At 43.7% G+C, this 26,909-nt stretch overlaps 1 protein-coding gene across 8 annotated transcripts; it reads right to left on the minus strand.

Annotated features, from left to right (window-relative positions):
- Positions 1-26,287, minus strand: LOC110502587 (atlastin-2). Of its 8 annotated transcripts, XM_090217065.1 has the most exons (16): positions 25,823-26,272; positions 15,269-15,636; positions 7,515-7,544; positions 6,664-6,804; positions 6,395-6,499; positions 6,158-6,208; positions 5,990-6,046; positions 5,783-5,875; positions 5,182-5,320; positions 4,860-4,987; positions 4,690-4,746; positions 4,502-4,573; positions 3,999-4,430; positions 1,845-1,859; positions 1,479-1,728; positions 1-1,256 (listed from the first exon to the last, which is right to left on the minus strand). In XM_090217065.1, exons 1-15 carry the CDS (start codon positions 25,899-25,901, stop codon positions 1,618-1,620), a joined length of 1,878 nt encoding a protein of 625 aa, XP_090073191.1. In that variant the 5' UTR covers positions 25,902-26,272; the 3' UTR covers positions 1-1,256; positions 1,479-1,617. The 8 variants fall into 8 exon arrangements, with proteins under 8 accessions (XP_090073191.1, XP_036816077.1, XP_036816076.1 ...); XM_036960182.2 differs by lacking the exon at positions 7,515-7,544; XM_036960181.2 differs by lacking the exon at positions 7,515-7,544 and having other exon boundaries at positions 6,664-6,807.
- Between the last annotated feature and the right edge of the window lie 622 nt (positions 26,288-26,909).

The following is a 26,909-nucleotide window of genomic DNA, read 5'->3' on the forward strand; positions in this document are numbered from 1 at the left end:
AACAGTATATTGATTTTAATCATTAAGGTCAATGTACTCATTATTGAAAAATAAATTACAGTGAATTTAAAATGCAAAAAAGACATTCGGCCCACTCAAATTCCAGAAAGCGTTGTCCGAGGTGGAATTGAAGTGCTCTAGCCTCAAGTTTGTATACATACTGGTATAGTAGAAAGAATATACGCAATTTTACATGTAAGACCAATCACAAAACATTCCATAACAAGTCACTTTTAGGCCAATTCCCCCCCCCCCCCAAAAAAGCCATAACACCAGAAAAATGTATATAAAGTTGCAATGTCAAAAACATCATGCCTTATTTGTAAAACAAAAAAAGACTGTACAAACTGGCACGTTCCTAGGCGAGACAGCTGTGGATGGAATTTGTACTAGGGTGTTGGCATAAATGATCAGTGCTGTATTACGAGAAAAACATGCTAGATTTGCAATACCTTTGATCACTCCCACTATACTTGTGGGTTTTAGAAAAACAAGTTAAATGGTCTGAATACTTCCCCGCTAACCAATAGCTTGAACTCTAGGACCTATTCTAGCACTATGCTATGTTGACCTAATACCATGCAGTGGGTAATACTGGTAGGTAGACACTAAAGCAAGTTCAGTACCTTAACAATGAGACTCAAATGCTTCCTAAATCCACCACAGTTAAAAACCAAACAATATCAGAAGAGAGGGAGGAACAGACTGGCTTGGCTACAGTATATGACCATGCAGATAGTTCAGCTTGCTTCCAAAGGCACAGCGTCAGAGCTGCATTTCCCTGAATTTCCCTTGAAACCAAAGCAACTGCAATCAGTTTAATTACAGTATTAGAAACTAAAACCGGGCCAGCAAAACTGACAACTCTTCATAATTTAAAATCCTGGGTAGGGGTGGGGTTGCATCTACAAAATGGCACATTTGAGAAATGTGTCCAATTTTGGTAAAGGCAGGAGAAGACTGGCAACTCCACTTAACTCACTGATTGTCCACCTCCCAACAGAAGGGATCTGATAGAGAAGCCAGCAGTAATACAGGACACTACAGCAGACGAGGCTGGCTATACTTTGGTTTGCACAGTTCTAGGACTTAGCACACTGAGTGGGTGAGCGGATGGCAGGGAGAAGGGGGGGGGGGGGGGGTCAGTGTGACTTGACGTGCTGCGTGACCTGTTCTGTCAGACTGGCTCTGATGGAGTTGACCACAGTCTGTCTAACGTTATCCTCCATATATTGCTCACTCAGAGGCTTCAACACCTGGAGAGGAGAGAGCACAGGGGGACATGACAATCAAAATCAATAGAAAAGAACATGACAATAAGGACAAAGGGAGCGAAAGAAAGGAGCGAGAATATTTACCATCCAACATGCAGACCGAAAACAATCGTTTAAAACAAGAATGCAACTGAAAAAATATCTATGAAGTGTCAAGATAATTTATGCTGTATTTACAATCAGAAGAGTAGGTAGAGTGCCAACCTGCGCTCTACATGTAGGGTGAACCAGGCAGACAGCATCCCTATAATTAAGACCAGCCCCATAGGCCACAAGGAATGACAAGAGCGGAATGCAGATGCATTTGGAAATAAAGAGCCAAGCAGCTAGCCAGAAAGGCTAGTTAGTCGGTCTTGTCATTGTTGTTTGAGGATAGTCTCTTTCTCTGTGCTGCTGGTAGGAAAAAGCTCCATGTGATTTGACTCTTGGTCGACTCGAAGAGTTTGGAAAGCACCTGGAGACGGGAGGTAAGGAATTAGCAGAGAAGAGCAACGTCAGCAGAGACAACCAAACACAGAGTACACTGAACTGCACCAGGTACATGGGCAGGATTGGAAACCTCCACCTCACCTTTCTGGAAGTCCTCTGTGAGGCAGAGAGGAGAGGGAGAGCAAGATCAGATTAAAGAAGAAAACAGATCACCAGCTGATTGGACAGGGAAAGGGCAGGCTGAAGGCTGATTGGATAGTAAAGAAAGACAGTTAACCTCACATGCACAAGTATACTTAAATGTCTTTCTTGCAAGCTCTAAACGCAACAATGCAGTAACCAATAAAGTACAACAAAAATAAAGTTAATAAAAACAAGTAGTAAGCCATAAAGTATTCAGACCACATTTTTTCACGATACAGCTTTATTCTAAAATGGATTAAATTGCCCCCCCCCCCCTCAATCTACACACAGTACCCCATAATGACAAGGCAGAAACAGGTTTTGAATTTTAAGCAAATGTATAAAAATGAAATCACATTTACTTAAGTACTTTGTTGAAGCACTGTTGGCAGAGATTACAGCCTTGAGTATGATGCTTCAAGCTTAGCACACCTGTATTTGGAGAGTTTCTCCCATTCTCTGCAGATCCTATCAAGGGCTGTCAGGGCGCTGCACAGCTATTTTCAGTTCTTTCCAGAGACGTTAGATCAGGTTCAAGTCCGGTTTTGGCTGGGCCACTCAAGGACATTTAGAAACTTGCCCTGAGCCACTCCCGCGTTGTCTTGGCTGTATGCTTAGGTTCATTGTCCTGGTGGAAGGTGAACCCGTTGCCCCAGTCTGAGGTCCTGAGCAGGTTTTCATCAAGGAACTCGCTGTACTTCGCGCCGTTCATTTTCCCTTTGATCCTGACTAGTCTCCCAGTCCCTGCCGCTGAAAAACATCCCCACAGCATGATGCTGCCACCACAGTTCCCCGTAGGGATGGTATTGGCCATGTGATGAGCAGTTCCTGGTTTCCTCGAGACGTGACACTTAGCATTAAGGGCAAAGAGTTCAATCTTGGTTTCATCAGAGCAGAGAATCTTGTTTCTCATGGTCAGAGTCCTTTAAGTGCCTTTTGACAAACTCCAAGCAGGCTGTCATGTGCCTTTTACTCAGGAGTGGCTTCCGTCTGGCCACTACCATAAAAGGCTTGATTGTTGAGAGTGCTGCAGAGATAGGAAAAACTTCCAGAAGAACAACCATCTCCAGAGATGAGCTCTGTCAGAGTGACCATTGTGTTCTTGGTCACCTCTCTGACCAAGGCCCTTCTCCCCCGATTGCTCAGTTTGGCTGGGCGGCCAGCTCTAAGAGCCTTGGTGGTTCCAAACTTCCTCCATCATTCATAAATGGAAGCCACTGTGTTCTTAGGGACCTTCAATGCTGCAATGTTTAAGATCTGTGCCTCGACAATCCTGTCTCAGAGCTCTATGGACAATTTCACCGACCTCATGGCTTGGTTTTGGCACGGACATGCACTGCCAACTGTGGGACCTTAAATAGACAGGTGTGCCCCTTTCCAACTCATGTCCAATCAATTGAATTTACCACAGGTGGACTCTAATCAAGACGTATAAACATTAAGGATGAGCAATGGAAACAGGATTCACCTGAGCTCAATTTCAAGTCCCATAGCAAAGGGTCTGAATACTTATGTAAAGACTTTATTTTTAATACATTTTGTAAAAACTTCTAAACCTGTTTTTGCTTTGACATTATTGGGGTATTGTTTGTAGAGTGAGGATGTTTTATTTATTTTTTAAAATAGATGTCATAATTAGGCTGCATTGTAGCAAAATCTGGAAAAAGTGAAGGGGTCTGAATACTCTCCGACTACACACAGGGTCAGTTCCAATTCTATATTTACAATGTGCAGGGATACTGGACAGCTAGAGGTAGACATGTATAGGGGGGGTGATGTGACAAGGCTAAACAGAGAGATGCAGTAGCATATATGATTGTATGGGAGTATGTGTGTGCGTAGAGTCCTGAATGTGTGAATAGAGACAGGGCAACAACAACAAAAATACAAGGGTCAACTCAGTCCATGTAGCCATTTTGTTAGCTAGATCGAGTTCAGGGCCAATGGGGAACTAGAGGGCCACTAGAAATCTGGAATCTGAGGGAAGGGAATCAACGTCACAGACAGGGGAGACAACGAGGAATTCTGCAAAGTCACTCGTCCTAAATAAAAACACTTACAGTACTCTAATTCACTTATCCATACTTCTATCTTTAACATGAAAACACCCACCTGTTCCCAGAGTGTCTCTGCCAACAGGTCTATGATGGTGCCCACATCTCTGAACTCCCCTGAGTATTTTACATAGGCCCACATGCAGAGCATCATGAGGGCCACGCCCATGACCAGGTTGGCCAGCATGGCAATAGTGTTCATGCCGATGAAACCGGTCAGCCCTGAGACGATGTAGGTGGCGAACATGACGACAAACAGCGTTGCAGGTGTGCGTGCGGCATAGAAGATGTTCTTGCCCTCGTTGTGCTTGTGGAAGTTGGAGTAGGCCTCATCCAGCTCACCCGCCAGCTGCTCCTGGTATTTCTTGCAGAAGTCCTCTCCGCCCATCTTCTTCACGGAGCGGAACTGACGCAACGAGCACTCCTTGACCTCCTCGTGGCAACGTTCCAGGTCTGCAGGGGCGATGTAGGGCTTGTCCCCTCCACACACCTACCAGCAAAACGCCACAGTTCAGAAATCAAACAATATTACACTGACAAACTAGGGGTGAACAAACCTACCATCTCCATGCTTTTGTTGTACATGTCTTTTGCTCCAGCAACTGCTGTAAGGTTGTTGGCTTCAGCCGTTGCCTAGGTAACATGGAAGAAAATGTGAGCAAAGTCAAACTGAAGGTTTGAGCAGAATAAGAGACTCCACAGGCTTGCTCAAAACTATTAACATCAATGTTGAACAAACCAATACAGACCTGTAACATGGACTTGGGATGAGGAAGCTCCTCCCCTTGATAAATCTTTATATAGGCCTGGGAAGTAAATGTAGAGAAATGAATTTGTTGTAAAGAGAAGACATTTTTAGAATACTTTCAGGCATTTCCAGTATTCCTGTCGCCATGGGAGAGGCAGAGCGCTTACTCACCTTAAAATACTCCACTAGATCTCTGCAGGTCACTTTCACCCCTCCAATCTCCTTCTCCACCAGGTTCTCAGGAGCCAGCAGTAAGGGCACCAGATTGCCCAGCGCCTCCTTGAAGTCACCATCAATGTCTACACAAACAGTCAGAAGCATCGTAAAGCCCAGAGCGGTCTCCTGCCGGGGTTAACTAAGCTTCCTCTCCACTTCAGTATTTCAGAAAAGGGTCAGGGAGTCACTGAGGATGGGATAATGTCAGGTGGATGGGATGTCATATGGACAGGGGTCAGGGGTGGAAAGGATAATTCTCTGTAGTGCAAGGCCTCACCTTTTAATCTTCCGTCAAACATGGGGTTGGTGGCCACCTTGAGGCCAGGGTGGGGCAGTAGGAAGCAACCGATGTTGGAGAAGCAGGAGTGGATATGTTTCCTCACGGTCTGCAGCTCCTCGTGCTGGTTCTGTTTCACCTGCAGAACCAATCGACACAGCTGTTACATAATATCCAAGACAGACACTGGTCTTCTGTCCAATGCTACCCCACAAGCAGCCGTTGGCCCAATTGGAACATGATACCAAACATAACACAAGTCAACGCTTCCATACACAAGGCTCAGCTGTTACATGCTACCCAATAAGACGGCTCAGCTGTTACATGCTACCCAACACATGGCATAAGGTGGTATGATAGCTAAACTTCCAGATCCTCCTCTAAGAAGTGATACTGCAAGTCTCCTTCCATTCAGAGCTAAACTGAACAAAATTACTAATTGAATTCAAAATCTTGAACGAATTGTAAACTAATTTTGTTCAAAACTGTAATGGAAATTCCTCTCCTGAAAAGCCACACTGGACTAGATACTATGTTTAAATTTAGAGCAGCCCATCTTAAAATTCTCCTTCACAGGCCTCATTCTCTCATCCAGACATACCTGCAGTCTCTTCTCTAGAAAGCGGTTCCCTCCCTCCAGTCCATAGTTGTGTTCGTATGGATAGCTCCAGTCTCGGATCAGGAACATGAGTGACTGGAACACAAACACAGGGTTACTGAGAATCAGTGCTCAGAAAGGACAAATGTGCTCGTCAAAACTGTTGAGTATATTGAAGAAAGCATATCCATTTTCAGGACAGTAACATACCTGAAAGGGTTTAAGATAGATTTCCTCCAAAGCAAGCCGGCCGTATTCTGTGAAGAGCTAAACATATGGAGTAAAGACAATGGATGTTAGTCATCATAGCACCAACATTGTTTTCAAACACTAACAAATGTGTAACCTTCTTATTGAGGTGAGGAATGACAAACATACCTGAAGATGCTGAAGGTCATCCTCCTGAATATTCTGAGACAGGTTATACACCTGAAAACACAATAATACCATTAAATATATTTTGTACATAAGCCAATTCATGACAACATACCATTTCAAATCAGCAACGAACAAATCAGGAACTCAACTGGCACAATGTGTGTGCGTGCACTCTGAGTACATGATCAGTAAAACACTAATAACTCAGTCACAGGCAGGTCCATCCCATAGACTCACCTGTACAGAGCTGGTCATGGTGCTCAGGGCAAAAACTGTTGCACAGTCCTTTATGGTGGACTGGCTGTCAAAGGCTCCCTGTGTGTCCACTAACAGAACAGCAACCTGTCGAGGGTTAGGATACTGCAAGTCACCTTTAGATGATCAAGACATGATGGAAATCCACTTAAAGTACAGCCAATATGAGTTGCAGAGATGGACATAAGATCATAAACATATTAAGACGGTTCCTCTCAATTTCAATGGTTGTGTGTCAGAGTAAGGTTCACCTTGCTCCCATCTGGCTTGTTGACAACAAACACTTGACTCCAGACCTGGATCCCTGTGGTCTCCCTCTCACAGCCTCCTCTCCAGCTGAACCCTGTCAGAGGATCATCATCACCCCCCACCCACGAGTCTGACTGCTCCTGCTGCTGTGAGAGGACAACATGAACAGTCATAGGTATAAAACCTCAAATAAATAAGTTATTGATTTCTGTGGGAAAGTGTATGTCATGTAGGTAGTGGTGAAAGCCCTACAGATTTATAAATAAAAATAAATAAAAAGGAATTTAGTACATGCATTTGCAAATTACCACCGGAGGTCACACTAGTATCATTCTTAGTACTAGTCCGCCCGAGATATCGGGGTAATTTTACAGAACAGCCTGTACTGAATGCAACATGTCAGACTCCGTTCAGTCTAGGCAAACGTGTCAAACCCATTCCACAGAGGGCTGAGTGTCCACAGTCATCCCGTGTAATTGATTGATGAATTAAGTCCACTAATTATTAAAGAACTCCCCTCACCTTCACTTTAATAACTACCTACACGTACATATTACCTCAACACCTGTGCCCACGCACATCGACTCTGTACCGGTACCCCCTGTATATAGCCCCGCTATTGTTATTTACTGCTGCTCTTTATTTGTTATTCTTACTTAAGGCATTTAACTACATTGTTGGTTAAGGGCTGGTATGTAAGCATTTCACGGTATGGTCTACACCGGATGTAGTCGGCGCATGTGATAACATTTGATTTGACCTGGTTGTCTAGGTCTTAAGTTTAAAAAAAATACAGACACTAGGCCTTCCATGGAATTCATTTGAACCCCCGGTCCAAAAAACAACAACTTACGTTTGAAGAACACCAACAGGATAACAGCTGCTGTTAAGAAAACAAGGCCATTAGAAGTGTGCGTGTTACTCTACAAGTGCCGACAAATCCCTGTAGAAAATGGAAGAGTAATGCAATGTTGCAGGAGTAGTAGGCTTACAATGTGATTTGACTGACAAAGTAACTAATTATACAAAACTGTAGCTCCTTGGTACGACAAGAGTATGAGGCCCAGTGTTTCCCCTTCTAAGCTAACACACTGAATTGTTTTAAGATGGTATGACCAAGGAACATTTAGACATAAGATTTGGAATTTTAGGACCCCTTTAAGTAGATAATTGAATGCATTTTCTATTTGATTAAACATTCAGCCTCACTGCTATTAGCACATAACGCATTGAATAACAGATTCATGCACGGAAAAACAGAAGTAAAAAATATATATATTCTAAAAGGAAGTTTGTTTTGAAGTGTCTGTACTATATCTGAGATGTATACCATAGACAAAAGGGGTAACCCAGCCATGTCACAAGGCTATAATGCTAAAGCATCCATTTGAAATCTACAGTGGCTTGCGAAAGTATTCACCCTCCTTGGCATTTTTCCTATTTTGTTGCCTTACAACCTGGAATTAAAATTATATTTTTTTGAGGGGTTTGTATCATTTGATTTACACAACATGCAAAACTTTGTGAAACACAAGAAAATAAGACAAAAACTTGAGCGTGCATAACTATTCACCCCCCCCAAAGTCAATACTTTGTAGAGCCATCTTTTGCAGCAATTACAGCTGCAAGTCTCTTGGGTTATGTCTCTATAGGCTTCGTACATCTAGCCACTGGGACTTTTGCCCATTCAAGGTAAAACTGCTCCAGTGCCTTCAAATTGGATGGGTTCCGCTGGTGTACAGCAATCTAAGTCATACCACAGATTCTCAATTGGATTGAAGTCTGGGCTTTGACTAGGCCATTCCAAGACATTTAAAATGTTTTCCTTTAACTTCTTCGATATAGCGGGCGCTCTTAATTTTTGGATTAAAAAAAAAACGTTCCCGTTTTAAACAAGATATTTTGTCACGAAAAAATGCTCGACTACGCATATAATTGACAGCTTTGGAAAGAAAACACTGACGTTTCCAAAACTGCAAAGATATTGTCTGTGAGTGCCACAGAACTGATGCTACAGGCGAAACCAAGATGCAATTTCAAACAGGAAATGCCCCAGATTTTGAAGGCGCTGTGTTCCAATGTCTCCTTATATGGCTGTGAATGCGCAAGGAATGAGCCTACACTTTGTCGTTTCCCCAAGGTGTCTGCAGCATTGTGATGTATTTGTAGGCATATCATTGGAAGATTGACCATAAGAGACTACATTTACCAGGTGCTCGCTTGGTGTCCTCAGTTGCAATTATTGAGTAATCTCCAGCTGCGTGTATTTTTCCATTTGCTTCAGAGGAGAAACCCAACTGCCACGAATGACCTATCATCGAATAGATGTGAAAAACACTTTGAGGACTGATTCTAAACAACGTTTGCCATGTTTGTCGATATTATGGAGTTCATTTGGAAAAAAAGTTTGGCGTTGTAATGACTGAATTTGTTTTTTTTTTCTTAGCCAAACATGAACAAAACGGAGCGATTTCTCCTACACAAATAATATTTTTGGAAAAACAGAACATTTGCTATCTAACTGAGAGTCTCCTCATTGAAAACATCCGAAGTTCTTCAAAGGTAAATGATTTTATTTGAATGCTTTTCTTGTTTTTGTGAAAATGTTGCCTGCTGAATGCTAGGCTTAATGCTATGCTAGCTATCAATACTCTTACACAAATGCTTGTGTAGCTATGGTTGAAAAGCATATTTTGAAAATCTGAGATGACAGTTGTTAACAAAAGGCTAAGCTTGTGAGCCAATATATTTTTTCATTTCATTTGCGATTTTCATGAATAGTTAACGTTGCGTTATGGTAATGAGCTTGAGGCTATGATTACGCTCCCGGATACGGGATTGCTCGACGCAAGAAGTTAAACCACTCGGATGATGCTTTAGCACTCTGCTTAGGGTCATTGTCCTACTGGAAGGTGAACCTCCGTCCCAGTCTCAAGTCTCCGGAAGACTGAAATAGGTTTCCCCTCAAGAATTTCCCTGTATTTAGGGCCATCCATCATTCCTTACCAGATTCTCAGTCCCTGCCGATGAAAAACATCCCCGCAGCATGATGCTGCCACTATGCTTCACTGTGGGGATGGTGTTCTCAGGGTGATGAGAGGTGTTGGGTTTGCGCCAGACAGAGTTTCTTGATGGCCAAAAAGCTAAATGTGTGTCATCTGGCCAGAGTACCTTCATCCATGCGTTTGGGCAGTCTCCCACATGGCTTTTGGAAAACACCAAACATGTTATCAGGGTTATCTTTGATCCCTTTGTTGCCTCTGATTAATGCCCTCCTTGCCTGGTCTAAGTTGTGGTGGGTGGCCCTCTTGGTATGTTGCTGTGGTGCCATATTATTTCCATTTTTGAATAATGGATTTAATGTTGCTCCGTGGGCTGTTCAAAGTTAGATTTTTTTATTTTTTATAACCCAACCCTGATCTGTACTTCTCCACAACTTTGTCCCTGACCAGTTGTTTGGAGAGCTCCTTGGCCTTCATGGTGCCGCTTGCTTGGTGGTGTGCCTTGCTTAGTGGTGTTGCAGACTCTGGGGCCTTTCAGAACAGAGATATATACATGAACTCAGCAAAAAAAGAAACATCCTCTCACTGGCAACCGTTTATTTTCAGAAAACTTAACATGTGTAAATATTTGTATGAACATAAGATTCAACAGACAAACTGAACAAGTTCCACAGACATGTGACTAACAGAAATGGAATAATGTGTCCCTGAACAAAGGGGTGGGGGGAAAATAAAGTCCGTATCTGGTGTGGCCACCAGCTGCATTAAGTACGGCAGTGCTTAATCTCCTCATGGACTGCACCAGATTTGCCAGTTCTTGCTGTGAGATGTTACCCCACTCTTCCACCAAGGACCCTGCAAGTTCCCGGACATTTCTGGGGGGGGGGGGGGGGGGGCGGGGAGAACGGCCCTAGCCAGACGTGCTCAATGGGATTGAGATCCGGGCTCTTCACTGGCCATGGCAGAACACTGACATTCCTTCCCTGCAGGAAAATCAGCCATACTACTCGTTCTGTGCGTGGTGGCATTGTCATGCTGGAGGGTCATGTCAGCCTGCAGGAAGGGTACCTAATTTATTTTGGTGTTTTTCCAGAGTCAGTAGAAAGGCCTCTTCAGTGTCCTAAGTTCTTATAACTGTGACCTTAATTGTCTACCGTCTGTAAGCTGTTAGGGTCTTAATGACCGTTCCACAGGTGCATGTTCATTAATTGTTTATGATTCATTGAACAAGCATGGGCAACAGAGTTTAAACTCTTCACAATTAAGATATTTGGATTTTTACAAATTCTTTGAAAGACAGGGTCGTTTGTTTTTTGCTGAGAGAGACAGACCATGTGAATGTGAAATCAAATTAATTATGTGACTTCTGAAGGTAATTGGTTGCACCAGATCTTATTTAACAAAGGGGGTGAATACATATTGCCGCACCACTTTTCCGTTTTTTATTTTTACCCCCTTCCCCCCCCCCAATTTCGTGGTATCCAATTGTTATTAGTTACAATCTTGTCTCATCACTACAACTCCCGTACGGGCTCGGGAGAGACGAAGGTCGAAAGCCATGCGTCCTCCGAAACACAACTCAACCAAGCCGCACTGCTTCTTAACACAGCGCGCATTCAACCCGGAAGCCAGCCGCAACAATGTGCTAGCTCGTGCTTGGCCCACCTTACTTGTTCTGCCCACTATGCTTAATTTGCTCCCACAGTGCTTCATTTGCTCCCACTGTAAACACAGATGAACCATCTTGGTTTAGTTACAAATATCCTCAGATATGAAAGATCAGGAAAACACACGCGCTTCCATATTTTTATAACTGGTACTGGGCTACTTTCAGACAAGTCGTGCGGCTTGTGGGCACCCATTAAAAAAAAAAAAAAAACTATGTTAAACTGATTTTTGTATTATGCTAATTAGAAGTGCATCACTAAGCTAAGGATCATTGGACTAAACACCTCCCTCTGCAACTGGATCCTGGACTTCCTGATGGGCCACCCCAGGTGGTGAGGGTAGGTAGCAACGCATCTGCCATGCTGATCCTCAACACTGGAGCTCCCCAGGGGTGCGTGCTCAGTCTCCTCCTGTACTCCCTGTTCACCCACGACTGCATGGCCAGGCACGACTCAAACACCATCATTAAGTTTGCAGACAACACAACAGCGGTAGGCCTGATCAGACGACCAGACTATAGGGAGGAAGTCAGAGACCTGGCCGTGTGGTGCCAGAATAACAACCTATCCCTCAATGTAACCAAGACTAAGGAGATGATTGTGGACTACAGGAAAAGGAGGACCGAGCACGCCCCCAATCTCATCGACGGAGCAGTTGTGGAGTAGGTTGAGAGCTTCAAGTTCCTCGGTGTCCACATCAACAAACTAGACTGGTCCAAACACACCAAGACAGTCGTGAAGAGGGCACCACAAAGCCTATTCCCCCTCAGGAAACTAAAAAGGATTTGGCATGGGTCCTGAGATCCTCAAACGGTTCTACAGCTGCAACATCGAGAACATGGTTGCATCACTGCCTGGTACAGCAATTGCTCGGCCTCTGACCGTAAGGCACTACAGAGGGTAGCGCGTACAGCCCAGAACATCACTGGGGCTAAGCTGCCTGCCATCCAGGACCTCGACACCAGGCCGTGTCAGAAGAAGGCCCTAAAAATGGTCAAGACTGTTCTCTCTACTACCGCATGGCAAGCGGTACCGGAGTGCCAAGTCTATGACAAAACGGCTTCTCAACAGTTTTAACCCCCAAGCCATAAGACTCCCGAACTGGTAATCAAATGCCTACCCGGATTATTTGCATTGTGTACCCCCCGTGATTTCAACAGGACCGCAGATATTGACTTGAGGGTTAAAAAGAGATCCTACAGTGCAATTAAACAAGGATATTACAGTGTGTGCAAGAGCAGACTTTAGATAACAAGCTTTAGTTATATTGTCTCTCGGTCTCCTCCCTCTGTGTATGTCAACCAGTCCAGTCAGTCAATCTAACTGCCACACACACAGAAGAGCAGACTCTCTCCAGCAGGAAACGTGACTGGACTGGTTGTGTTCAAATTGTAGGCCGTAAAAAGAGCACAGATGTGCAGAGACCAGGAGGAAATTAAATGATTAATCTAAAGGTTATAACCTGCTGGAGAATAACATGGGGGACACTCCATGATCTCTGCAGTTCTTTCGGTTCATTCTGGACTGGAACTAGTGCAACACAGAGCAATCCTGAAAACCTGACCCTGGATGAGATTGAGTGCATCGTCGTCTCAAAGAAACAATAAGCAATCACTGCTCCTCTGAGCCCACTGTGAGCCGTTTTTTCAGACTTTACTTCTGTCCTCAGCTCAGTCAGTGTCTCAGACTTGAGATGAACAGACCCAGGCAGGGAATCTAGCAGGAGTCTACAGTGACATTGAGTGTGAGGCAGCTTCAAATCAAATGTTTTTTCACATGTACTGAATACAACTAGTGTAGACCTTCCCGTGAAATGCTTACTTACAAGCCCTTAACCAACAATGCAGTTTAAAAAAAATGGTCAAGAAAATATTTAAAAATAAATAAACTATCAATAACAGGGGGAGGGGGGGTGGGGATACCGATACCGAGTCAATATGCAGGGGTACTGGTTAGTCAAGATAATTTGTACATGTTGGTATGTGTAAATTGGATAAATAATTAACAGTGAGTAACAGCAGTGTAAAAACAAGGGGGCGGGGAGAAATCAATTAAAATAGACCGGGTGGCCATTTTATTCATTTTTAAGCAGTCTTATGGCTTAGGGGTAGCAGCTGATAAGGTGACTGGAGTATGAAAAAAGTATTTATAGAGCAGAATATAACAATATCCCTTTCCCAAGTTCCCTGACATACACTACATCACCAAAAGTATGTGGACACCTGCTTATCAGACATCTCATTCCAAAATCATGGACATTAATATAGAGTTGGCCCTCCCTTTGTTGCTGTAACAGCCTCCACTTTTCTGGGAAGGCTTTCCACTAGATGTTGGAACATTGCTACGGAGACTTGCTTTCATTCAGCAACAAGAGCATTAGTGAGGTCGGGCACAGATACTGGGCGTTTAAGCTTGGCTTGTAGTCAGCGTTCCAATTCATCCTAAAGGTGTTCGATGGGGTTTGTGCACAGGGGCATTGTCATGCTGCAACAGGGAAGTGCCTTCCCAAACTGTTGGCATAAAGTTGGAAGCATGAATCTAGAATGGTATTGTATTCTGTAGCGTTAAGATCTCCCTTCACTGGAACTAAGGGGCCTAGCCCAAACCATAAAAATAAAATACATTTAAAAACAGCCCCAGACCATTATTCCTCATCCACCAAACTTTACAATTGGCACTATGAAGTCGGGCATGTAGCATTCTCCTGGCATCCGCCAAACCCAGATTTGTCTGTCGGACTGCCAGATGAAGCGTGACGCATCAAACCAGAGAACGCACTTCCACTGCTACAGAGTCCACTGGCAGGGAGCGTTACACCACTCCAGCCGGAGCTTGGCATTGTGCATGGTGATTTTAGACTTGTGTGCAGCTGCTCGGCCATGGAACCCCCATTTCATGAAGCTCCCGACAAAGTTATTGTGCTGAAGTTGCTTCCAGAGGCCGTTTGGAACTCTAGTCAGTGCAGCAACAGAGGACAACCGATTTTTACGTGCTATGCACTTCAGCACTCGGTGGTCTACCACTTTGCGGCTGAGCCGTTGTTGCTCCTAAATGTGCACTTCCAGTTGACCGGGGCAGCTCTAGCAGGGCAGAAATTTGGCATCCTATGACAGTGCCACCTGAAAGTCAGTGAGCTTGTCGGTAAGGCCTTCTACTGCCAATATTTTTCAATGTCTATGAAGATTGCATGGCTGTGTGCTCGATTTTATACACCTGTCAGCAACGCATGTGGCTGAAATAGCCGAACCCACTAATTTAAAAAAGGGGTGTCCGCATCCTTTTTTATATATAGTGTGTGTGAAATGACATGAAGATAGCAATAATCTAGCAGTCTAGGAATGGAAGATGTATTTTGTGGGAAGTAAAGAGCCTGAAGGAATTTCACACCACTAAATTAATCCAATTAATTTTATTTTTATTTTTATAATATCCATGTAGAGCCATTAGCTGACTTTCCGTTTACAGCGGTTTTATAAACCCCTAGATGGACATTATGTGCAGCAGACAATAAGGTGTGTAAGTGTCTCATTAATCTGGGAATACAGGACTCTAATAAAGGGTTTATTCAGGATCTCCAAACTTCTTTACAAATGTTAGTATTGAACCGACAACCGAGAGATGACCCTGAAAAGGTGAGCAGCGTTACATAACACGTTTTAATTCACACGACCCTCAGGGTTATGTTAATGACTTGAAAATAGATTGTCTTTTCGCTGTGAACTGTGGTTAAAAGCACTTGCTAGCAGTAACAAAGTTGTTAAATTGGTCCTTGCTTAACAAAATCGTCAACCGGACCTGCCCTGAGTTTATTTAGCCTAATCTAGAAGTAGGGCCAGAGTTTTTTTTCCAGGTCAGGTCACGTGGTCAGAAATATCAGTATTCTATATAAATACAGTGAATTGTATGTACTGTAGGTATGAGTGTGAACCTGGTTATACCTGGTTGAGCATGTATCGGAGCATGAAGTCCAGCAGGAAGGACTTGCCCTTGCGGAAGGCCCCGGCGACAGACACCACCACCACATTGAGGTCTCTGACATCCTCCTGCAGTAGGAGCTTCTCCAGGGCCTCAGTGTCCAGCTCAAATTTGTGGTCGTCCTCGTGGGCCAGGACTATCTGGATGGGCCGAGCCTTCTCGGCCAACCCCACCACAGGCTCCTCTTCAATTGGCTGCTCCTTAACATGACTCAGCTCTGGGGCCTGTTCCCACTCGTCTGTTTCGCCGTCAGCCTCTGCCCGAGGCGCTATCCTGGAATGAGGCCTCCGATCTGGCAGGGACAGAGGAACATCCTCCACACCACCTGCACCTGACAGAACAGGACACACAGGTTTCATGCTGTTAAGAGCAGGGAGAGGTCAACAGTGCACATGGCATAGTTTAAACTTTACACATCACAAGGAAAGGTTTCAGAGAGAAGTGTAGTCTGTCCTCTCAAAAAAAGTTAGTCATTAGTCTTATCTTAGAGGATTCCAGCATCTGAACTTCAAATCACCCCAAGACATTTTCCATATTATTGAACATTCCATGGCAATTCCTGGCCATGGTATTTGTTGCATGCTGCCAGTACATTGTGCAGGGCAGGCCTGTGGCACACTTGGGTATTAGGAAACGTATTGGCGAAAGGGAGACAAAAGCCAGGGGTATTGTGAGATGAATGTACTAGGCCTTTATATTTGGCCCCGTGTCTATACCACCTACACTACGCAGTATATTTTATGTATCAAGGCTATGACCTCAGGGAGATCAACGTCACAAAATGAAAGCATTTCAAACAGCTTTCAGTTTTACCTTTACCAATATTTCCCAGAAAGGGTGTCTAATGGAAGGCATTCCCTTTCTAGAAACGTGTAGGAATCGCTCTACATCAGAGACGTCACTTTATCACAGTAGACAAACACCTAAACCAACACCCTGGGAACTGGTATGACAGGTAATTGGGACTGCTAGTGCTCATGCAAACAAGCATCCTACAACTGCCATCGCAATTAGACAAAAAAAAAAGTTGTTTCAAGGAGACCTTTGGAAAGTATTGTTCACAACATACCAGAAACACCAAGCAAGACTCCAAGGAAAACATCAATCTGCCCATTGACATTTTCCTCAGAGCTGACAGTCTTACAAGACGTGTGTGATTTGAACACGAAGAAAAACCATCATACCTAATAACAACCCCATCCAAAGCTCAGAGTGAGGATTTGGTGTAAGGCAGATTTGAACGCTGGGTGCTGGGCTGTCCTCTGCCGAACAGCAGTGGGCTGACTGGGAACTATGGCTGATGCCAGGAGAGGGTTTGCCGAACAGAAGGTATGAGAGAACAGGACAGCATTCTGTGGAGCATTCTCCGGAGCAGAGCTTACACCGAAGAGGCATCCTGCTGATTCTGGTATAATGACTGTCTCGTCTGCCAACAGACAGCATTCACTGTGGGTTTGAGACCGCTAGATAAACGCTGTACAAAAAAAAAAAAGACACTAAAATCACACCAAACAATAAGCCAGAGACTAACAGTGGTTTTATGAATGTATTCTACAGCTAGACAGACATCCATATCACAGTTTGTTTTTTAGCCTCAGTGACAGTAAAGCTGAATTTATATACAAACAAGTCAGGACGAAAGCTCCAGCTCCTGACACCTCAGTATTTCCACACATGGGCAGACAAGCAATTAACACCAGTCTGATAATTAATCACCTGCAGAGTAGCATGATAGTGGGTCAGGATGAGAAATAGAAGACTCGCTGGGAGAATCGGGTAAGGCCATCTAACTTGTTGCCAGACTGCTCTGAACTGAATTCACATATAAAACGACAGTACTTAACATCCCGCATCAGCCCAGCTTAAAAAGGATAACCCAAACATACACCTCTCTTAGCCCAATATTGGAATAAAGGACACTAATGTTACTCCAAGGACCCTACATATTCTGTTTAAAGGGTGAATTGGCTATGGAAGACAAAAACAGCCAAATTCACCATATAAAATGTGAATGATTCTCATTTGCTGTAAGGTTCTAGAAACAAATCCCTCTACACATCACAACAAAATAATTTCACAAATGAAAAGTAGAGTTTTAGCAGATGCAGCCAACAGTATTTTTCAGTGACCACACGTCTGGTGTCTGTCTTCGGTTTACACACAGGTGTTCAGAAAAGCAGATTGCCAATTTGTTCCGGTGCTAGCCAGCTCCGTCAATCACGCCTGAGTTCCATCATTCACTCCTGGGCTGCAGTCACCTATCCGGACCCGTTTCACTGCCTACGCGGAGCCCCACCGGGCCTTCACAACCGGACTGCCGACGTTATCTACCTGAAGGAGATCCGGCTGGCTCCTCTGTCGCGACGTTACCGGAACGCCCATCTGCGGCCCGCTAACCGTTAGCTGTCTTTCCGGCTGCTATCTGAATAGACAATCGGACAATTTATTTATTTGAATTATTATGTTTTCTTCTCGGGCCTCTATAACTATATCTATTGTTCTTATTTTTGTTGTTGTGTGATTTGGATTAATCCCCTTTACCACACGGAACCCCACTAATCTACTGACCGAACGCAAGAGGTGGCTAACAACAGACTCCATCCTATGCTAGCTTGCTACCGGTTGGCTTGGCTAGCTGTCTAAATCGCCGTGACCCTAAACCAACCTCTCCACTCACTGGACCCTTTTGATCACTCGACTAAGCATGCCTCTCCTTAATGTCAATATGTCTTGTCCATTGCTGTTCTGGTTAGTGTTTATTGGCTTATTTCACTGTAGAGCCTCTAGTCCTGCTCACTATACCTTATCCAACCTATTAGTTCCACCACCCACACATGCAATGACATCTCCTGGTTTCAATGATGTTTCTAGAGACAATATCTCTCTCTTCATCACTCAATACCTAGGTTTACCTCCACTGTATTCACATCCTACCTTACCTTTGTCTGTACATTATACCTTGATGCTATTTTATCGCCCCCAGAAACCTCCTTTTACTCTCTGTTCCAGACGTTCTAGACGACCAATTCTTATTGCTTTTAGTCGCACCCTTATTCTACTACTCCTATGTTCCTCTGGCGATGTAGAGGTGAATCCAGGCCCTGCAGTGCCTAGCTCCACTCCTATTCCCCAGGCGCTCTCTTTTGACGACTTCTGTAACCGTAATAGCCTTGGTTTCATGCATGTTAACATTAGAAGCCTCCTCCCTAAGTTTGTTCTATTCACTGCTTTAGCACACTCTGCCAACCCGGATGTTCTAGCTGTGTCTGAATCCTGGCTTAGGAAGACCACCAAAAATTCAGACATTTTAATTCCAAACTACAACATTTTCAGACAAGATAGAACTGCCAAAGGGGGCGGTGTTGCAATTTACTGCAAAGATAGCCTGCAGAGTTCTGTCCTACTATCCAGGTCTGTACCCAAACAATTTGAACTTCTACTTTTAAAAATCCACCTTTCTAAAAACAAGTCTCTCACCGTTGCCGCCTGCTATAGACCACCCTCTGCCCCCAGCTGTGCTCTGGACACCATATGTGAACTGATTGCCCCCCATCTATCTTCAGAGCTCGTGCTGCTAGGCGACCTAAACTGGAACATGCTTAACACCCCAGCCATCCTACAATCTAAACTTGATGCCCTCAATCTCACACAAATTATCAATGAACCTACCAGGTACCTCCCCAAAGCCTTAAACACGGGCACCCTCTTAGATATCATCCTAACCAACTTCCCCTCTAAATACACCTCTGCTGTCTTCAACCAAGATCTCAGCGATCACTGCCTCATTGCCTGCATCCGTAATGGGTCAGCGGTCAAACGACCTCCTCTCATCACTGTAAAACGCTCCCTGAAACACTTCAGCGAGCAGGCCTTTCTAATCGACCTGGCCGGGGTATCCTGGAAGGATATTGACCTCATCCCGTCAGTAGAGGATGCCTGGATATTTTTTAAAAATGCCTTCCTAACCATCTTAAATAAACATGCCCCATTCAAGAAATTTAGAACCAGGAACAGATATAGCCCTTGGTTCTCCCCAGACCTGACTGCCCTTAATCAACACAAAAACGTCCTATGGCGTTCTGCATTAGCATCGAACAGCCCCCGTGATATGCAGCTGTTCAGGGAAGCTAGAAACCATTATACACAGGCAGTTAGAAAAGCCAAGGCTAGCTTTTTCAAGCAGAAATTTGCTTCTTGCAACACTAACTCAAAAAAGTTCTGGGACACTGTAAAGTCCATGGAGAATAAGAACACCTCCTCCCAGCTGCCCAGTGCACTGAAGATAGGAAACACTGTCACCACTGATAAATCCACCATAATTGAAAATTTCAATAAGCATTTTTCTACTGCTGGCCATGCTTTCCACCTGGCTACTCCTACCCCTGTCAACAGCACTGCACCCCCAACAGCAACTCGCCCAAGCCTTCCCCATTTCTCCTTCTCCCAAATCCATTCAGCTGATGTTCTGAAAGAGCTGCAAAATCTGGACCCCTACAAATCAGCCGGGCTAGACAATCTGGACCCTTTCTTTCTAAAATTATCTGCCGAAATTGTTGCCACCCCTATTACTAGCCTGTTCAACCTCTCTTTCGTGTCGTCTGAGATTCCCAAAGATTGGAAAGCAGCTGCGGTCATCCCCCTCTTCAAAGGGGGGGACACTCTTGACCCAAACTGCTACAGACCTATATCTATCCTACCATGCCTTTCTAAGGTCTTCGAAAGCCAAGTCAACAAACAGATTACCGACCATTTTGAATCTCACCATACCTTCTCTGCTATGCAATCTGGTTTCAGAGCTGGTCATGGGTGCACCTCAGCCACGCTCAAGGTCCTAAACGATATCTTAACCGCCATCGATAAGAAACATTACTGTGCAGCCGTATTCATTGATCTGGCCAAGGCTTTCGACTCTGTCAATCACCACATCCTCATCGGCAGACTCAACAGCCTTGGTTTCTCAAATGATTGCCTCGCCTGGTTCACCAACTACTTCTCTGATAGAGTTCAGTGTGTCAAATCTGAGGGTCTGTTGTCCGGACCTCTGGCAGTCTCTATGGGGGTGCCACAGGGTTCAATTCTTGGACCGACTCTCTTCTCTGTATACATCAATGAGGTCGCTCTTGCTGCTGGTGAGTCTCTGATCCACCTCTACGCAGACGACACCATTCTGTATACTTCCGGCCCTTCTTTGGACACTGTGTTAACAACCCTCCAGGCAAGCTTCAATGCCATACAACTCTCCTTCCGTGGCCTCCAACTGCTCTTAAATACAAGTAAAACTAAATGCATGCTCTTCAACCGATCACTACCTGCACCTACCCGCCTGTCCAACATCACTACTCTGGACGGCTCTGACTTAGAATACGTGGACAACTACAAATACTTAGGTGTCTGGTTAGACTGTAAACTCTCCTTCCAGACCCATATCAAACATCTCCAATCCAAAGTTAAATCTAGAATTGGCTTCCTATTTCGCAACAAAGCATCCTTCACTCATGCTGCCAAACATACCCTTGTAAAACTGACCATCCTACCAATCCTCGACTTTGGCGATGTAATTTACAAAATAGCCTCCAATACCCTACTCAACAAACTGGATGCAGTCTATCACAGTGCAATCCGTTTTGTCACCAAAGCCCCATACACTACCCACCATTGCGACCTGTACGCTCTCGTTGGCTGGCCCTCGCTTCATACTCGTCGCCAAACCCACTGGCTCCATGTCATCTACAAGACCCTGCTAGGTAAAGTCCCCCCTTATCTCAGCTCGCTGGTCACCATAGCATCTCCCACCTGTAGCACACGCTCCAGCAGGTATATCTCTCTAGTCACCCCCAAAACCAATTCTTTCTTTGGCCGCCTCTCTTTCCAGTTCTCTGCTGCCAATGACTGGAACGAACTACAAAAATCTCTGAAACTGGAAACACTTATCTCCCTCACTAGCTTTAAGCACCAACTGTCAGAGCAGCTCACAGATTACTGCACCTGTACATAGCCCACATATAATTTAGCCCTATCAACTACCTCTTTCCCAACTGTATTTAATTAATTTATTTATTTTGCTCCTTTGCACCCCATTATTTTTATTTCTACTTTGCACATTCTTCCATTGCAAAACTACCATTCCAGTGTTTTACTTTCTATATTGTATTTACCTTGCCACCAAGGCCTTTTTTTTGCCTTTACCTCCCTTCTCACCTCATTTGCTCACATTGTATATAGACTTGTTTATACTTTATTATTGACTGTATGTTTGTTTTACTCCATGTGTAACTCTGTGTTGTTGTATCTGTCGAACTGCTTTGCTTTATCTTGGCCAGGTCGCAATTGTAAATGAGAACTTGTTCTCAACTTGCCTACCTGGTTAAATAAAGGTAAAATAAATAAAATAATAAAAAATTAGCACAGGTAGTCCACCGATTTCCTTCTGTTTTCCCTAAACAAGCACTGTAACATGGAAATATGGCCATGTGGGTATCCTAACCCTATAAAGTTATGTATCAATTTAACCTTAATAACATTATGTCTCACCGATATGAAAGAGAAGGTTATTATGCTTCCAAAACCGTACCCCAAGTGATGTGTGTTAATGTTTAGACTGAGCGTCGCAGCTCTTGACAAAACTCCCCCCCTATAGAAGACGCCTTCGTCCAATGACTCGAGTAATGTAACCGAGTCATGATCAAGGATTAGGCCCCTCTATGCATCTATCAAGGCAGTGGAATAAGTAGCTGTAGTCAGCAGAATGAAGTGCCAATGATGTTATAGGAGCCATAGGAGATAGACAAAACAGTCACTACTCTACAGGGACTGGGCTGCTGAGAATTCCTATAGGGCTGATGGGAAGAAACCATTTACTGCGAGTGCTGCCGAGGGAAGCTAGAGGTCAGGCTAATACAGTCCAATCCCTCTACCTTTGAGCAAACTGAGACGTATCCAAAAATGTGCAGGCTTATCATTACTTTTATCTTTCCACAGTTCTCCTGTTGCATCGTATCAGCCCTGATCAGGGTCTATTGGCAGGCCATGTATGCAGGCAGTGGAGGTCTACATCTCAGTTCAGTATGTGAAACAGCTCTCTCCCCTTTACTACATCTGAAGCCTTGAGAAGCCACGACAACACACTTAGCCACGTGTCTGTGGGAATTTTCTTCAGAGGAAAGGAACATTTCATACAACGCAAAACCCCAGTCCCACTCTCCTTTTTGGCGACACTGCGGACTGGTGCCAACTCCAGGAGACTACTCCCTCTCTGGACTGGAGTCAAGGAGGGTAAATGCTCAACTGCATTCTTGTTTTATTTTTTTATGAATAATCTATCATATCCCCCTTTTGCACAAAATACTTACTTTCCAACACGCAATACAATATTTCAACCACTAGCAGATGTGCATACGCATGGTCTAAAGTTTGCGGTGAGGTGAGCACATTCTCACTTCAAGTTAAATTGTTATAAAAGCCAACTTTTGCGTGAAAACTGGCGCATGCACATTTTGGGATATATTTTATACATACGCACAGCTTATAAAATGAAGCTCATTTAACTCAAGGACAAAGTGCAGCCCCAGTGAGTGTTAAATATTGCCACAAACAAAGCCAGCTGTATTTTGCACTTATACAAGTGGCATGTCACAAGGCTAAAAGGATTTAAGAGACACACATTACTGAAATGTCAAAAATAACCTGGGTTCTCTTCAGAATCTTCCATTTTCCTGCTGACTGATTTCTGTACACATCAACATTGGTACACAAATAATTGTGCCAGATTGTGAGTGCTGTTCAGTGAGGAAGATGTTAGGTAGGGTTGAAAGGAATTTTCCCCATGTGTAACCAATAGATTAGAACAGCTGAGAAAATCTAGTTAAGGCTACACATCTATCACGTTACAATAGAGTTGACAGCCGTTACACCAGAGGGGGAGAGAAAACGCATCTGATGTTTTCTCCTTGCTTCAATCAAGGAATCTGACGCAAGGACACAGAATGGGCATACAAAACCAGAGAGGCAAAGATTTTCCTTTTCTATATATTAAGCCTACTTTGGTGACCAGTTAACATTAGGCCTAGTTGAACTGGGTTTCAGTTGCACTGCAAGAAGACTAAAGTCGTCACTGGCTATTTCAAGAGGGGAACATTAGATTCAAAGAAAAGCCAGAGGGTCCCTAACTTTACACAAATAACTTAAGAATGCCTGGTTGTCTAAATCAAAAAGGAGTTCAAACTAATAACACCCCACTTTTAATATCCCAAACAGCAGAGTTAATAACTAGAAAATGTTAGCTAGCAAGAAAAGAAAGCTTGTTGTGCCAAGCTAGCCTGAAGAGGGATGTCATTGTTTTCAATTAGAGCATGACAGCAAATGCCGTGGAGGCTGGCGGTAAATGCAGTCAGACGCTAAGGTAGATGGGACTTCCCGCCAGACTTTAAATATTTCAACTTTTGCTGCAGCGTTGTTTTCTACTGGATGTTGATTTGCACTGTGTTTACTGAAATCACCATAGCAGCGCATTGCGTTGTGCCATCACCATCTTTCTTGTCCTGTTATGTCGACTGGTAGGACGTTTTTGCGGCCCTTGTCTAAAAGCAGCATCATGCTCTCTCAGATGTCAAATCTTTTAGCCAATGTCAGTCACGTGATCGGGTCATTCTCACAGTGATCACAGCTTCGAAGTAGGCTAATAGTAAAGACCGACACGTCGGTGATGCAACGGCGTGCGTCCTTCTCGATTTCTGAGGCACATATTGAAGACAGAAGAACTGTCCACATTGTCAGCAAACAAGAGTAATGAACAGCAAAAGCAGCAGCCTATGTCAGTCTACTATCCTCATATAGATTAGGTCAACTTTTGTACTTAGTATATTGTTCTATTCGAGAAATAAATATTCCAAACAGACTCTGGGACAGATCCCAAATTAATACAACCACAGTATACAAAAAATAAGAATGTTTAAAAGCAATGAGGCTGATGCAACAGATCAAAACATTTAGCTTAAAATTAAAAACATAAAGGGCAGCAATGCACACGGCTGGCTAAGCGTGAAGGTTCCAAAATGCAACTGGCGGGAAAACACCGTTCTCCAATGCGCACCACAACTGTTTCATGAGAGATGAAAATATAATTTCTAAATGTTAAAAATGGGAAGATCTAAAGATGCAACTACCATGGGTTGTTCATATGACTAGGAGTGTGTATTTGGCTGCTGGACAATGAAAGAATGTTGAGAACATGAGAAATACTGGCGTCAATGGTATGAGGAAGTGTTCAAATAATCCTATTAACATGCCTGTGGTCGGAACACAGTAAGACATACCTCAAAAACATCCAGGTTTTATACAATTACATTTCAATAGTGTAAACATTTTGACTCTAGGGCGAGGTGGTCGATGTTGCGGTGCACAACAGGCACTACCTTTCCTCTCCTATCTGAACAAACAGTGCCTCGAGTATGACATAATCAAGCCTTCAGACAAGTGGTCACCAACCTGTGTAGAGGACTTTTGCAGTCAAAAAGCAAACAGATCTACCATTCAACATTTATTTTTATTTTTAACTAGTCTTAAATTTTGACATGAATCTAATTAAAACAGTTCAGTTCTGTGCAGCATGCAGGCCTAATACATTATCACAGCATATTGGCTATATGCCTGGTCTGACAATATCGTTCTTCTCAGATCATATTTCAAAACTCAAGCTATGATAACAAAATCGATCAGTTGGTGTAGCACTTGCAATGCACAGCTGAGTATAAGTTGAAATAATTTGCTTTTTTATTATACTGGTCTGATGTTACCTGCATCGGATGGTCATGGTGCTTTTCAAGAAAAACAACTAGGTTAAAAATATACATTTTAATAAAGTCAGTGATGTTCAGGTCGGAAAGTCGGGGCGTGTGTAAGCGTAACTGGGGAAGAAGTGTAGTTCATCAACTGGAGGCACACAGGGTATGTTTCTGCTACATTAATTGTATATTGTTATCCTACTGATATGAAAGATACGGGCAGTATATTTTGAAAACGGCTTTGCAAGTGATTGACGTTTATAAACGTTGAACCCCAGCGAAACTAACCGCTGAAAACCCTATGGAGAAAACGGTTTTCGAGAGGGCTTGCTGCAAGGAAACTGTTACTGACAGCTGGTTCGATAACGTTACATTATTTAGCCAACATGTCCCTACAACCATAGATGCATGTCAATTACAACTCTCGTATGAAATGCAAAAAGTACCCCAATGTCTGGGGCTGAATCACGGAACAGCGGGCAACACGCGCAGTCTGAAATGACAGACCAGGCCAGGTGAGGTGAGTGACGGCTGGTCTGCACAAGCCGGGACGAAATAGCTAGCCAGCAAAGCTACACAATACACCTTTCACTGGCCGGGTCCCTGAAAAGTAAAAACATAGCTTGGCTACTGGAGGTTGCGACACTCAGGAGAAGCAACGCCAAACGAGGTAGATTTCAGTTCGTCAGTCTCAAGCACATATCCAACTCCATATTATCTTGTTATATAAAACGTTACCTTCGTCAAAGACGTGTCTTTTGTGGTTTTGTTCGAAATGATTCCTCTTACTCAGCCCGCTCAATCTCACCTCCGCCATCTTGTCCTGTTTAAATTGAAATAGTCACACGTAGCTGACGTCAAAGAACCCCGTTTCGCTGCTTTCTTTTAGGAAGTTCACGTTGCCTGATGGTTATCCGCAGGGTCCTAAGAAAGATCCAGTGCAGTACACCATCAGTGGCTGATGTCCAATCAGTGTTTTAAAGTAACTAAGTAAAAATACTTTGAAGTACTACTTAAGTCGTTTTTGGGGGTATCTGTACTTGACTTTACTATTTATATTTTGACTAGGTCTAATTTTACTCCACTACATCAGTAAAGAAAGGGAACCGTGGTATATTGGCTATGTACTACAAACCCTGAGGTGCCTTAGTGCTATTATAAACTGGTTACCAATGCAATTAGAGAAGTAAAAATACATGTTTCGTCATACTGGTGGTATACGGTCTGATATACCACTGCTTTCAGCCAATCAGCATTCAGGACTCGAACCACCCAGTTTTTAAGGAGCTATACAGAGCCCTCCTCTTTGTTACAAAATACGGGAGGCGCACAGCGACGCGGTAGGGAGCTCAATTTGGCCTCTGCATGCCTTCAAAGGCTCCGCAATTGCCATATAGCCTAAAATAACGAAAGAAAAACTTCAATGCACAAGAATGATACCTTTATGGATTGTTTTAAGGTATTGTTTTTTCTTTATTCAACCCGGCCGCATCCCACCTTCCCTTCGTCCACACAATATGTAATGATCCTAAACCTGCCTGCCCTGCGGCAGGTTGAGTCAACCCGCGCACCACTAATGTTATCAATATATCAGTATACGGCCTCTTGTGGACTCTAAACACAAAATCCTGTGAGTGTTGGAGTGTGCCCCTGGCTGTCCATAAAATAAAAACAATACAATTGTGAGGGTAGCAGAAGGATAGGAGTAATAACAAACAAAATATAACTACTGTAAAATAGATTGTGTCCGTAATATGTACAGTACCAGCCAAAAGTTTTGACACGCCTACTCATTCCAGGGTTTTTCTTTATTTTTACTATTTTC

The sequence above is a fragment of the Oncorhynchus mykiss genome, chromosome 23 (genome assembly GCF_057628025.1).
Source record: "Oncorhynchus mykiss isolate SJ-2025 chromosome 23, ASM5762802v1, whole genome shotgun sequence".
In the NCBI taxonomy this organism is placed as follows: domain Eukaryota; kingdom Metazoa; phylum Chordata; class Actinopteri; order Salmoniformes; family Salmonidae; genus Oncorhynchus; species Oncorhynchus mykiss.